The sequence below is a fragment of the Oenanthe melanoleuca genome, chromosome 13 (assembly GCF_029582105.1).
Source record: "Oenanthe melanoleuca isolate GR-GAL-2019-014 chromosome 13, OMel1.0, whole genome shotgun sequence".
Lineage (NCBI taxonomy): Eukaryota > Metazoa > Chordata > Aves > Passeriformes > Muscicapidae > Oenanthe > Oenanthe melanoleuca.
In genome coordinates this window covers 14,573,620-14,589,112 of record NC_079347.1, presented here as the reverse complement: position 1 = coordinate 14,589,112, position 15,493 = coordinate 14,573,620, and the positions used below count along the sequence as shown (strand labels likewise).

The 15,493-nt window shown below is 38.2% G+C and overlaps 1 protein-coding gene across 1 annotated transcript in view; it reads left to right on the top strand.

Annotated features, from left to right (window-relative positions):
* Window positions 1–15,493, top strand: part of DOCK2 (dedicator of cytokinesis 2) — a 150,968-nt gene that overhangs the window by 34,986 nt on the left and 100,489 nt on the right. The window contains exons 24-25 of the mRNA XM_056502223.1: window positions 3,136–3,206; window positions 3,481–3,587. Coding sequence (XP_056358198.1) covers window positions 3,136–3,206; window positions 3,481–3,587 — 178 coding nt within the window. The remainder of the gene's footprint in view (window positions 1–3,135; window positions 3,207–3,480; window positions 3,588–15,493) is intronic.

The window sequence follows — 15,493 nt, the reverse complement described above, 5'->3', positions numbered from 1 at the left end:
TTGGAACTCAGTATTTTAGCCAGTAGTAATTTCCCAGTTGTTTTTACTGATAAAATCACACTCAGACTTGCATTAATTAATTCACTCAAGAAAGGATTTTTTGTAAAATGATGTGTTATATGGAACAGTCTCATCTGTGCCAGAAGCACTTTATTGTTTCAATTTAACTTTATCTACTGAGTGATATCTTACTCCCTGATCTGTTAAGTGTTGTATAGGTTTACAAAAAGTTAATTTTTTTTTTTTCAGTCCTTGTTCTAAAGCTGACTGAAGTGGATTGAGGCTTTGACTTACTGTATTGCCTGGGCTTTGGGAAGGGCAGATAACTGGTTCTGTTTTGTAGTACTTTTCATACAAGCTTGGGACAGCTGAAGACTGCATTGTTAATTTGTTGTTGACAAATTTGAAATGTACATATTGATCCACATTAGCCTTTTAAAAAAACCAAAACTTTACTTCTGTAGCCATTGCTGGTGAATTTTGTAGATTTTTAGAGATTTTTTTTTTTTTCATGAACTCTGTACTTCTGGGGGAGAAAATCCTTGAAATCTGGAAGCCTGGAAATCAGTTTCCAGAAGCTGCAAAAAATTTGGTGAAGGGGTGAGGTATCAGTACCTTCTATCCTCTGTCTGAGCACTCAGGGAAGAAAAACATCATTTTTAGTGGATTTGTTTTGTGCCTGTTTAAATCACCCTCTGTTTCTGGGGAATAAAATTGAATGAATGATTTTTAAATTTCAGTTTATATGTTTTTTAGATCATCCTGCTGTTGACTTCTGACTTGTAGTCTGTGAGTGTGCCCTTTCATTGACCAGCTTGTGCTCTCAACCTTAATTTACAAATCAAGCCCCTGCTCCTTTTCCAGCTGCTCTGCTCCCCAGCTGACACACCACGTTTGACCCACAGATGGTCCTGTCTGCTGCAAATGTCAGCTCTCCCCAGCTCTCCCCAGGCACTGATTGGAGAAAGCACAGCTCCCTGTGCTGTGCCTGCTTGCAGAAACCTTAGATGACATGTTCTCAAGGTCACTGAAACATGGGAACAAGACATTGTCTGTGGCACTGAAAAATATGAAAAATAATGGAATATGAAGCTGCTGCCTTTCTCTCATTCTTCCCCATGAAATTTTGACTGACCCTGCTGCTGCTGCAGTAGATTCTAAGGACTTCATGCATCTCTGTACGGTTCTCTAATGAGAGAATAAGCCTAGAAAAGTACTGATAGTGGTGCACAAAGGGGGATGGCACAGTAACTTCCTAAAGTTGTCTTGATGGCAAGTAAAATTAGATTAAGAAACAGAGCACCAGTGATTTCTTCAAATGTACTTTTCATCTCACGGGTACTCGAGTGTCATGAATATGTATAATGCAATACTGCAAAAAGAGGGTGGCTAAAAATAAGCTTGGTCAGGAGTAAAGGTTAAAATAAATTTAACTGTACATTGTATATGTAAGAAATAATTTTCTGCAGTGCTGTGGGTTTATCTGTATCCTGCTTAAAAAACTAATCTCTCAGGGTTTGAAGAATGCAGAACATCTTGTACTGCTGACTAGGGGATTTTTATGACTTCATTAGGGGCAGTGCTCAGTTGTGTCCATAGTGCATCATTTGAAGCAATTATTGCAAATGAAACTTGGGAGTCTAAAATAGTGCAGGGGATATACTCATTATTGTGCTTCAGCTGGCACTGTGGATCTGCAGAGAGGTTGCAACTCCATCCTTCCCACTTCCCTCCTGTGCAAGTGCAGAACAGGGAATATGTGAAAGTCAGACAGCACAATAGTCCAGGTGTCAGTGGAGTACTGCTTGAAGTATTTCGTGGCCACTGGTGGCTCTATCTTTTATCAAACATCTTTCACAGTACCTGTGAATGGCTCTAAAATGAAATTCAGGTGCTGCTGTGCAGTCTCTGTTGCTTGAAAAGAGAGGAGTAGCACGTGTTTGAATTTAAGCTGGAGGCACTTTCAGCCCCACACAGGTGTTTGTATGGATGATTTAAATAGCCCAGGGATTTCCCAAGATTGGTAGAAGATACAATCTCTTTGTTGGAGTTGCAACAGCTTTTAAACACTCCTTTGACCTTTCTAGGTTTGTGTATGTGTGGGATGAGATCTGCAGGAGAATGACTTTATCTGAGGGTATCATAAGCCAGCATTGAGGAGACACTGCATTCACTTGTGCTGCAGACTAAGCTCTCTTTTTCAATCAAGACATAAAGAGTTTTTTGGGTTTTTTTAATTGGCTAGTGCAGTGGAAGCTCATACAAATAAAATTATAGCTTTATTGTGTTTCAAAGGTCTAAAGGAAGGCCAAAGACAGCTGTGCTCTGATTGTCTTAATTCTAAGCCTCCTAGTCTCAAAAAAGAGACTATTTTTAACAAGGAGCTTGCTTTACATGGGTAAGAGAAATATTGAACTTAGATAGGCTTTCATCAGATAGATCAATAATAGAAGACTTCACATAACTAATTTTTTTAGCAAAATGTTAGTAGGAATTTTTACCCTAAAGCTGCACAGTGAAGTAAACCACAGCAAGTTAGTTTTAATGCATATTAGCCTTAAATATGAGTGGTGATTTTGAGCCTGAAGTTGTCTGCTGAATTTTTCTTGTCCATGTAAGAAAAGTAACTTGTCTTTTAGCCATGTCAGGGTAAGGTTTGATTATCCCACTATGCTGTCAAAATATAGCTCAGGAATTGATAGGAGGAGATAAACAATCCCACAGCTTGGCTGCAGGTGGCTGGTCAGGGACAGGACACCCCTTTTCATCTGTTCTAGAGGTGTCATGGGGTGGGTGGGTGACCCTGACTTCTGCCTCCTGCAGGGCACATTTCTGGGATGGAACTGATACAGCTCCTGCCTTGATCAGTGCTTGGTTTACTTATTTTCATCATAATGACACTTCTGGTGGTCTGCAAGGAGATAATCCACAAAGCCTGGACTTGTTAAGTTCCTCTGCATATCCTTGGCATATGCAACTCTGTGGTGAAATTTATTCACATATGATGTAAAATTTCAGTCTGGGGAAAGAAGTCTGAGTTTATCAGTTTGTTTTGTGTGTATCTGTCTCAGTGGTGGGCTCTGTGCTGTCCATGTACAAGCACACAGGATTAACATGATCTGTCTGTCAATGCAGGTTGCTGCCTTGAAGTACATCCCATCAGTTCTTCACGATGTTGAAATGGTTTTTGATGCCAAATTACTGAGGTGAGTCACTCTTGAACATTTCCTAGTTGCCAGCAAATAATTCCTGTAGCTCAGTTTAGGCTAATCAAGACAGTGGTAAGTCCCTGGATATGTTTGTTACTGGTCTCTGGTCAATATATAAATAAATATTCTGGTCAGTATATAAATAAATGTAAGTCTTAAAAAGTGATACATATTTAGAAATATGTGATCTTTTGCTCTTTCTCTCTGTCCTTTATTAACACCTGATGAATTCATCTGTATGGTATTTATGAGATTTTTCCTTTCCATGCAGCCAACTGCTATATGAGTTTTACACTTGCATTCCCCCAGAGAAACTACAGAAGCAGAAAGTGCAGTCCATGAAGGAAATCGTGCGCAGCAACCTTTTTAAAAAACAAGGTAAATACAAAATGCCTCTAAGGCTTCAAATAAATGTGTGAAAATTTTCAGTGGGTTGCATGTTGTGCAATTCACATTTGAAATCAAGTCAAACAAGTACTGAGGGTGTGAATGCCAGAAGCCTGAGCTCTGGAGGAGATTCATCTTTCCACAGGATGGCAAGGGCTGTGCTAAGTGTGATTGCTGGCCTAGAGCAAGGAACAGGTGGGGCTCAGAGGAGCACTTTTGTGTGGTTTTCTTATGTTATAGTGGTTAGGTGGGTGAGCTGTATATCCTTTCACCCCTTTTTAAAGTCTATAATGGAACAGGAACATGAAGTGAAGCCTTGTGAACACAGATGTTATATAAGGCCTCTGCCTGGGAAGAGGACAAAAGGAAAATCTGGTTGTGCTGTGTATGCTCAGCTGCAATGCAGCATTTCCACTTACAGGAATTACAGTCCTTCTCAACCTCTGTCAGAACTTAGTGTCTCTCTCAGCTCCCAGGAGTGTTAATGATGCTGAATTGCCTTTATCACCACTGTGCTCAGTTTTCCTTCCTATTAGCACCAGTGAATTTTTGCTGAAGGAATCCTGTCAGAGTTTTACATGATTAGTTTCATCTCAGTGTCAAGTGTTCTGACTCCTCTCTTGTGGACTGGATGGTTGCTCCTCTCTCCCCACCTTTTTGTGTAGATAACCTTCAGAACCTGAAAGGCACATGGACTCCTCAGCTGAGCTCCAGTTTCTGACAACTTAGAGATAATGATTCCAGGAGCTTGACAGTACAACAGGGGGTTGCAAATAGTGCTGTGTGTGAGTAGATTGAGACAGCACTGCTCTGCTCACCTCATTCTGAGTTGCCAGGAGAGTGATGCAGCTCTAACTAGCCAGGACAGATGAAAATTACACTTTCTTTTTAGTCCTGTGTTGTATTCCATTGAGACTGAATTGTATATTGTAAGCTTTAACAATAAATAGCTGTGCCTGTTGTGTTTTAAGACCATCGTAGATTTCCTGGGGAAAAAAAAGAGTCAAGAAAATAATGTAGGTGGTTTTATTGTTTAGATTCAATTAGGTAATATTTTCACCTATCTTTATGTTAATAGTTTCATGGTCAACAGCTGTGATTTTTTTAAATCTATGTGTAAATTCACATTTGCTTTGAATTGCTGAAATACAAGTAGCTGCTGCTGAGGTATCTCCAGACACTGATCCAAGCTATTAAGAGCAGATCCTAATTAATTTTCAAACAGCTCTAGTCCTACATTGACAGTTTGTGCTGTGTTTCTGTTTTACAAGCAGTCTGATACATCATTGCAGTGTGAGCTGCCTTTGCTGCTGCTGCTTCTAAAATCAGAAGGGCCAAGCTTAGGTTCATCTGTGGTGCTTGTGGTGAGCAGAATTTAGACCAGAAGGAAAAATATCCTCTCACAAGAGTGAAAGACTCTTGGGTATAAATAAGGCACTCTCCTGAACCCTTGACCTTAGTAGAGTTCAGTCAGCTACCCTGTGTTTAATGCTGAGAAATTAAGTAACTTTTTTTTTGGTCCAATACTTTTTCTTTAAAGAAGCTTGTCTCACTGAAAAATTATTGTTGGTTCACAGATCAGGAGTGATGGACAGGACAGCAGATGCCAGGCTTGTATAATAAAGAATAAACCCTAATAAAGATTCAGGAGGAAAACACTTGAGCATACAAAAGATATGTTCTTCACAGTTTTATTCACTAGTGTGCATCCTACAGCTCCTTTCTTCCATAACTCTGTGTGTTCCAGAAGAGAAAAGAGTGGGTTTTGGATTCCCAAGAAGCTTTCATTATAGTCTGCTTAGTGTGGTGCTTGTTTCATGTGTTTTACAGGCCTTTCCTCTAGCTGAGGTCTGTTAATGCAAAATACTCTCTAAAGCTTTTACTACTTGCAGATAAATAATAATAATAGATTGCTGGCTGCTTGTAAATGCAGCTTGTCTGATGTCTTGAAATAAATAGATGGTCTGTCATGGACTATGTCTACCTTAGGATGCACTGTGAATTCTAAAAAGAAGACACAGCTTCTGTATTTTGAAAGTAATAATGAATAAGAGATTTTGCTAGGAGGATTTCTAATTCTGGGGACCTTTTATAAAACCAATAAATGGTGGGTTTTGCATAGTGCTGACCAGATAATTAATACATTTTAATTTTTCCCTGACAGGTAGTGGATTCATTTAGTCTTTAATTTGTAGATTTAAAAAATGTATTGGCCAGAAGCTCTCCTCTATTTTTTGCTAACATCAGACACTTGACAGCAGAACCAAGCAGCTGAGAGCATGAAGGCAGCATATCCTGATTGATTTGCCAGCCCTGCTCTTTCACCTGCATCCTGTATATCTGGGTACTGTGATCCAAACTTGCACAAATAATTGGCAAAGTGCACCCACTACATAATATGTAAAAATTAACTGTGTGTTTATGGGCTTGTAGGGATTACATGTGCAATATCTACCTTAAAATGTTTTTATTGTGATAGTCAATATAGTAGTACTTGGTATGTAATTATATAATAATACTTAGCTGTGCTCTTTTTTGAGGAGTCTGGGGAAATGGATTGGGTTTTTTTTTCATGTATTAGTTTAAAACAAGTCCTCTGAAGAAGAACTTGCTCAAAATAGAGAAATCAAGTTGCTGTCATTTTAAAATGAAACTAAAATATACCCTGTTTGTTTTAGCTTTATCATGACATATTGTTTTAGCAATATCATGATTTATGTTATGGTAGTACTAACAAGAGAATATTTTTGCTAACTAGAAAATATTCATTTAAACACTATGCATGTCAGTAGTGTGATGAAGTGCCAGAGTTAAACTGCTCCTTGATGGTAATGTAGGATGTAGAATTGCCATTATTTTAGAATTTTAAATGGCTGAAAATGACAACTTTGCTATTTTTTTTTTTTTATTTCTTACTGGAGTGGCAGGCATATCTTGACAACATCCTTGGTGCAACCTGGTCAAGGCCAAATAGACTCTTGTAAATATATTTTCCATTTCCTGAGATGATTCCATGGAATTGTCATTCCTCTAACACAGAGTGGCCAGCTAACAGTGCTCCTCTTGCCTCAGTGGTGTTACCCAAGTATCCTTTGGGGTATTTAATGTTGGAGTTTCTCTGTTTGCTAATGATCTTTACACCTCTCCTTTCACCCAACTGCCTCTACATTACTGATGGCAGAAAATAATCCTTTTAATAATTTCAAGGTGTTTTTTAATCTAAATTATATTTTTTGATTATTTGCATTTATATTTTGTTTTCAGCCTTAATGTTGTAATTGCCATAGGGGGAGAAGTCCACATCATGTTTAAGTGCAGGCACTGCAGAATGTGAAAAGACCAATACACAATTAAGTATCTATATTAATATATAACATATAATGCAATATTATTACATTACTATTATATATATTATTGTATAATATATAATATTATAGTGGTATGAAAACATTTCTGTACTGTGCTGTTGTAATAATTTGCATGGTAAATAGCAAACAAATCTTTTTTCATTTACATTACCATGGCTTAAAATCGAAAATTCTAAAGGTGCTTTTTTTGCTCTACATTAAGTACAATTGATTTTAAAATTAATTAGGTAGAGAACCAAGTGTGTGTAGGGTGTAGACACTGCCTGATTCATTACTGCACTCAATGAGCTGGAAGGTCATTTACAAGAAAGAAAGCACATGTAGGCTATCTCAGAATAGGATGCAGCATGATAATTAAGGTAAGATTGCCAACAGTATCATTAACCAAAGTTCACATTTATCTGGAACAGGTAGTACTTTTTCTGCCATGAATATGGAATATATTTAACTACACTGCTAATTACAGTGAAGTCTATTAATTTGCGTACGTTTCAGATTATCCATTTTTCCTCCAGACTTCAGTCTCTTTCCAGGTGGTTCATTGCAGTTGTTCAATTAATTTACATCCATTCCCAGAGGTATTATCTATATAAATCGATTGGATTGCATATACTGGCATTTCTGTTCTTTGACCCATTGATATTCACAGCATTTTCTAAAGAAGCAGACTTGTGAAAACATGGGAAAGTGTTTTAGGAAAAAAAAATTTAAAGCCAGTGAAATTTGCCTTTATTCAATAAGTTACATGTGAACCTGAAGTTGGAAACCTTGAGGGTAAACTGAATTTATTGCTAGGTATTCCCAGACATTCAAAATTTCCACTGTAGACTCATAGAGTGCTTTCATCAGATAGGAAATGGTCCCGTGCACCTCTGCTGTAATTGATCTTCAAGCACCTTGCAGCACTAAAGCACTTTTAGAAGCCTTTAAATTACATTGCCAGATTTTTGTAGAGGCATTGATTTCTTGTTCCTGCTCTGTAACTTGGAGGGGTTATGGGGGTGCAGGTGTTTGAGGGGCTGAGTGGAGGATGATGGATGCTTTCCACTGCTTGTGCACTTCCACCAAGGCACTTAGGAATGTGTGAGCAGACTTTTATGCAGTTTTGTCTTTAGAAAATATTAAGTCCTTTTTGGTCAGAGGACAAGAAATCTGTTTAATTTTTGACACTTTGCTTTTAGATTACTTGATATTTTATTATTTTAAAATACCAAAGTGAAAGAAATGGTTGCCTTGTCTCATATGAGCACCTGTAATGGGATTTTAGAGTCTCTTTTATGATGTAAGAAACTGTCTCCTGTCATATCTGTCACTCTGTTTAGGAGGAAGTAATGGATTATTCTGTCCCTGTTGTGAAAAAGTTTTGCTAGAATTGCTTAATTTCTATGTAAAACTACTTTTCAGGAGTTACTGTTTCATTTGTTTATTTTTAGGAAACTTATTGCCAAAATTCCACCATCTTTCTGTTTCTGAGAAAACAACAAATTAAGATATAGAAGTTCATAAATTACACGGAGTTTTCACTGCAGTTAGTGTTGCTGAGTTTATAGCATTTGGAACTAGATGTTTATTCTAAGCTGGACCTGGAATATTTACTGATATTATGCTGAAACTTGTAAATGAGTAGTGTTGAGAGAACTGGGGGGGTTTTTTTGGTGTGAAATGAATACAAAGTGGTGGCACACATGACGAAATGTGTGTGTTTGGTGGTGGTGCCTTGGCCCCTGCTCTGTGCTGCAGGAGCTGAGCCCAAGGGGCAGAGCTGTGGCAGGGCAGGGATGGGCTCTGAGCCTTGGCTGCTGCCTGCTCAGCACCTGCAAACCACCTGCTGAATTTGGGACAGCACCAGCAGAGACATATGTTAGCACCAGGGGTTAATTTGCCAGATGCCAGAAGAAATGCTGAGACTGGAGCAATTTTTTTTTTTTTTCTCTGACTGAAGAGCTCTTTCTGTTCTATTACTGTTTAAACAAGAGTTCTTGCACACACCCATGATCACACTGATTCCCTAACCCTCGTGTACATCACTGAGTTTTACCTGTGAAATTCTTCATTTCACAAATTGAGTGTTCTTGCTAGTATATGTTGATATATTGTATTGCTTTTCCCTTCAGGATTATTAAGAAAAATATTTTTAAAAAAGAAAAAAGCAGAAGTAGGAGTAATTTCTGATTAATCATCTTTCAGTTTAATTATTATAGGACTGAATATTGATTTTTACTGTTATTATTTTAGTATCTGCTTCCTACTGATGAGAGTTCGTAAGCCTAAATTTTTAGGGTTTTGTGGGGGGTTTTCTGTGATTTTTATTCCCCCCTTTCCCTGTGTTCAACACAACTTCTCAACATTTTTAAAATTCTTGAACTTGGAGATTGTTAATGCATGTGCCTGCTGTTTTTGGCTACTGGGAAAAATTGAAATTAGTCACTGTTCATATAATCCTTTAAAAATGTTCTGTATAGAAACCCAGTCTATCCTGTAGATTCAGTCTTGAATTTTGAATTTAACTTTTTTATTTACTGGGGGGGGTTTTAGGGGTACATTACCTCTAAAACATCACTTCAAGTCATAAATTTCAAATATTCATCTTTTGTAGGTTCTGTTGCTGCAATGTTTTGGTATAGATGAGTATGGCATAAACATATCTGTTGGTATTTATCTGCATACTTTTGTGATGAACATATGTAGATTAAAGCCATTATTTGTGTTTATGGATGAGTAAGAGACATGCTTGATATTGCAGCTGATAACTTTTTGTTAGACTTGCCCCTTTATGGCATTTTTGTAGTTACATTTTGTAAAAAAATCTTGTTATTTGGAGGGCAGTCAAGCTAGATGAGCTAGTTTTAACAATTAACTTCTAGACATATGTGTAGAACGTGGTTTACAGTTACTTCAAATAGAAAAGAGAGATCAAAAACATAGTAAAACAGTTGATGATGACACATATTGGGGGTCACTAAAGTGAAATAAGGAAAGGTGAGAGCTGGAATTTGTCAAAATTCTCAAAATCATGGAATGGCCTGGGTTGGAAGGGGCCTTAAAGCTGTGACTGTGGCAGGGAGGATGTGCTGACGAGGCTGTGCTGCAGACTGCCAGCACTGATGTGGAAAAGGCACCAAGTGCTGGCAGGGCTGTGCTGGAGGTTCTGGCTGCCTGGACTGGCTGGCATTGCCCATCTTTGCACACACCCTGGGACGTGGAGCTCCTGCAGCTGCTCCTGGGGTCAGTGCTGGACCTGCTCTGTGTCCTGCCTCACCTCAGCTGCCAGCACTGTGCTGTGCTGGCCTCACAGAAACCCTTTTCCTCCTTCCTTCATCTTCCTCTTAGAGCCCAGCAGACAAAGAGAATTTGCATCTTGCAGTGCTGCCAGAATCTGTAGGTGACCTAAGGTACTTTGCTTTCTGTGGCTCTTATCTAAGCTGTGAAATTTTAATTTAGATTTAACAATGAATGAAAGATATACCATTTAAAAATAATTACTTTGGGGCTTTCTGGTAAGGCAAAGAGTTAAATTGCAAATAACAAAGAGGGAAGACTTTTAACAGGAAGATTGCTGCAGTTGTGAACAGATGTCCTTTGTGAAGAAGCACAATGCTTTAATTGAGCACTGGCTGCCATCAGAAGTCTCACCTCATTGAAAGAGTGTTGTTCACTGGCTTTATTTTTAAGGCTTTGTTCTAAATCTGTATTCAGATGACACCTATGTCCTTATTAAATTGGCATGCCAGTTTTTAAGTGGGCATGAAGCCATCCTAACAGATGGATATGACTACAGGCCTGCCAGGGAATCAAGAGTAGTGTTTCCTAAGGGAGACAAAAGTGGTGTTAAATCTTTATTACCATTTTGGCTGCACATATGAGGCAGTCAAGAATGAAACCCGTCTGTGATTTTTGCTGAAGGAGACCCAAATGTCTTTTTTAATGACATGATTGCATTAATGACTTAAGAGTTTGAATTTAATTTACCTGGCACGTAAGAAATCGTTAGGTATCTTCCAAAGGGAATAAGGTGAATAGAAGGGTTAAAAGACTCAACCAAACCCAGAATAGAAAACATATAACTGCTTCATCTTGGATGGCAATGAATCTACCTGTCCTTATTCAGGAAGGTGCTGCCAGAGAACCTCTCCAAGAAGTGTGCTGGAATTTGGGATTGATGAATATGCATAATACTAAATCTTTTGACAGACCTTGATGAAGAAAATGCAAGATGCTCAACTGTATGTTGATGTTTTATGTGTTCAAATAAAGTTTGGGGCAACTAGAATAAAAACAGTCAGAACAGTTGGGCTTTTTCATGCTTTTGAACATTAAAGAAGGATAGATTATGCTGGCAATGTTCTTACAGTATTTATCAAGCAGAAAAGAAAGCAGCTAGTATTTAAATAAGCTTCTGCCCCCTCCATGTCTCTCCCATGTCTGTCTTGAGCTTTCTTGAGGTGTGGAAGAAGGTGTGAGAATGTGAATTGCTTCATCACAGACTTAGAGATTTGTTTGGGTTGGAAAAGACCCTTAAGAATGAGTCCAGCTGCAAACCCAGCCCTGCCAAGTCTGCCACTAAACCATGTCCCCACATCCACACATCTTTTCAATCTCCCCAGGGGTGGTGACTCCATCACTCATCCTCTGCCTGGACAACACCTGAGGCAGTTTCTGCTACTTGAGACAGCAACATCCCCTCTGCACCCTCCTCTCAGGGAGTTGTAGAGGAAGAGGGTCCCCCTGAGCCTCCTTCCCCCTGGCTGAGCCCCCCAGCTTGGCTCATTTTCCTTACATAACTAATGCAATGATACCCTAGTATTATAATCAGAAATTTACATACTGGCTCAATAAACTTTTCTTTGTCCCAAGATAGTACAAGGATTTCATATATTTTGTGTAATGTTCTAGCTAAATTGTTCTAGCTGGGTTTTCAAAGATATAAATACACACAGACAGGTTTATGTTTACTTTAGTCTACCTGCAGGCTCAGGCTGAGATAAGGCTACAAATACTAGTATTTTTCAGTTGCTTTGATTGCAAGTGTTTTTCAGAGTATCTTGGAAGTTCATCCTCATATGGGATTATTTTAACTGGTAGGGTCTTCTAAAACCTTATTTTTTTTTTTTTCTCTTCTTCTATTTATGAACAATGTCCTAGAAGTGCATTACAAAATTAAGTAATTCTCCTGTATAATCAACAAGCTGAGTTTATCTAGCAGCCAGTCAAAAAATATAGACATAAAGCATTAATATTAACCAATCTAATTAACACCAAAAAAGATAATTTTTATTACTAAAATCTATTGATTTTTTCATATTAGTGTCAATGGCAAGTGTGATTTTTCTGTAAAGGAAATAATATAGCTAAGAATAGTTAAACAACCTTTGAATTTCCATGTAGCTTGACACTACAACATTGTTCACATCTGAAAATGCCCTGTAAATAATTGATAAGCTGCATATGTTAAGTCCTTTTAAGAGATTCTGTATGTATCAAATATGGATCCAATCTTAATTTATGTTGCCAAGTACAACTAGGATTACTGGAGCTTGCAGAGTAATTAGCTCTAAAAACTGGAGGAAACACATTGTACCTTCTGCCTCAGCAGTGCAATAAGAAAATTTGGTCTATGCAAGAAGCCTCATTTCTCCATGTTTAAAGAGTATGGAATGGCTCTATATGGAAGACAAATTGTGTCAAAGACTTGATTCTTTCACCAAAATATACATGTGTGGTTTTTAAGTGAGTTGTAGACAGCAGCAGGCATTTTGCATTCTGGTAGGGAGCTTTAAGTGATCCCTGAAGGCTGGTGTGGAAGATTTTTAAATTCAATATAATTTGCTTCCACTCTTCTTTAAGTTGTCTGATGCAACTTGTTAGTTATGATCTCATCTGTGCTTCCTGATTATTGATCAAATGGGTATCACTGATATGTGAAGTCAGATGTAATTTGGTGATTAATATACCCATACCATCTACCTTGAATCCTAGGGTTTTATTTTCTATATGAGGACAAATTAAAAATGTACTTTATCTAGAAGACAGGATTCCTCTTGATCAATGACTCTGCTCAGTTTAGTCTCTTACTTTGCTTTTGAAATAAAGCTCATTAGGTATAGGTTTTTATTATCCAGTTGCTCCTGGTAACTTTGAAAGCTACCCCAAAGGAATTTTTGTATTTGCTAACTGTCAGACAGTTCAAAGGGACATCTAATGGCTTAAAATTGAGCTGGAAATTATTGTGAAGGAGTGAGAGCAGTAAGTATGTTTATCCTGGCAGATATGAAACTGGAATGTGCAAAAACCTTCCATCTTCTTTGAGAGGTGAAAAGTGGCTGAGATGTCACATAATGTGATGTGACTGTTCTGAACAGCCTGTTAGCATAGCACTCCCTACTGATGCTTTTTGAAGTGAAAGTGTTTTCAAGGAATTATTTTTAAGAATGGTAGTTATGGGGAGTCACCAGCTGAATTTCTCACATGCTGTTGATTTGGAATCTGTATATCTATGTGTCATTGCAGATTAGTTAAAGGTTGAATGTGCTTGCTTAAATATATTCATCTTCATGTTGTGTGAGTTGTAGCTTTTACTGTGTCTATTGCAGATTGTTAGAGTAAGTTGTGAATTCAAATTCAAATTGTCAGTTATCCAGAGCAGATTGAGGTGAGCAGAGCAGAGAACTTGAGGTGTTGCCATGGGTGGAACTCTGCTGTAAGGTAGAGAGAGGGGTGAAGGTGAGTTTTGGTGTATGGGATCCACAATGCTATAGAGAAATGTGAGGTTTAGCTGGTGCTGAATCATTCCTTCAGCATATCCTGCACACAGTCAGAGAATCTGGAAAGGAACACAGGGATGGAGCAGAGTGGAGGCCAGAAAAGAGAAATTTTACTTGATATTTCCATACAGGTTAAATATATGTGAAACAGTTTTTATGCCTCACTCCAGGTGCTGTGCAAGTGTTAGGGATTAAAATGGCAAGAAATGGGTTTGTCCCATCTGTCACTGGAGTAATGAGTTTGATACCATCTCCTCTGATACAGGACACCTTGCTGCCTGCAGCTGGTGGCCATGGAGCTGCCAGTGCTGCCTTCTGGAGGGAGGTGTTGTGTGTGCCCATGAGCACAGAGGTGCTTTGGGAGTGTTGGTCTGGGCTGACCCTGAGTTTGTGCCTGCAGCCCTTTGGCTCCTGCTGCAGAGGGTGTCTGTGGCCTGCAGAAGGGCAGGCAGTGTCTGTGCAGAGCTGGGCACACAAAGGAGCTGCAGGCTGTGTGAAATCCATTTTCACACTGCTGTTCAAACAGGTTTTGTGTTCTGTAACTGCTGTCTCACTGGTGAGTTTGTAATTTAGTTATTGGTTAGATTTGTCTTGTAGCTTGGCATAAGTATTATAGAAATAGTTACCAAGAGTAGAGATACTTTCTGAGGCAAGAAATTATTCTGTTCTTTAGACATGATTAAAAGCTCTTGGCTTCATGTGGCTTGGAGCTGTTACTTCAAATAAGAATAATCTGTGTGGATTGCTTCTGTTACCTCATATGCAAAATTCAAAATGCTTTCCATTCTTTTCTTCCTTTCTGTCTTCCTCTCTCTTTCTCTCTTTCTCTCTTTCTCTCTTTCTCTCTTTCTCTCTTTCTCTCTTTCTCTCTTTCTTTCTTTCTCTCTCTTTCTCTCTTTCTCTCTTTCTCTCTTTCTCTCTTTCTCTCTTTCTCTCTTTCTCTCTTTCTCTCTTTCTTTCTCTCTTTCTCTCTTTCTCTCTTTCTCTCTTTCTTTCTCCCCTTCTTTCTTTTACCTTGCCTTGTCTTCTGTCTGTCTGTCTTTCCTTCCTTTCTTTCTGTCTTTCTTTCTGTCTTTCTGTCTTTCTTTCCCTTCTGTCTGTCTTTCTTTCCCTTCTGTCTTCCTGTACTAACCCCCTTATTCTGAAGGGTTTCTGAGCCCCTGGCTTATTGTAAACCACATTAGATAAAGTCTCACCAAGTTTCACCCTGCACTTGTTTATCAGGGAGTGCACTGTGTGTCCAGGTGCTCTAAGTCATTCTTTTAAAAAACTATGTATTTTTCATTCCTGGATAGATATTGCTGTCATTAAAGTTATTTCAAATTTGTGTATCTTGTACTCCTGACATTTCCTATAAGCATCTCTCTCTTAAAATAGTCAATGTACATGTAAGATTGGAATGTAAGTTCATATTTGTGCCAGCTTCCTTACATTTAAATAAGGGTGAATGTATGCACATGCACTACCACAGCCTTGATAGGCCTTTCATTAGAGTATTTTCTTTGCATTTGTTATGTACCTTTAGAGGATATATTTCAAAAATTATGCAGGTAGTTCTATTCTGCTGTTTGAGTCTTATTTTCAGAAACAAGTTAATAAACACAGTAATTTGCTTACATTAAAATCCTGTCATTACTTAAACACAATTAATGTCAAGATGCTTTGTATGTAAGTGAGTAATTTTTCCCAAAGTGTTTGATATAAGCTGAACAGCTTTCAGAATTTAAGTAAAGGAAATTATTTTTATCAGGAGCTTTTGCTTTTGATA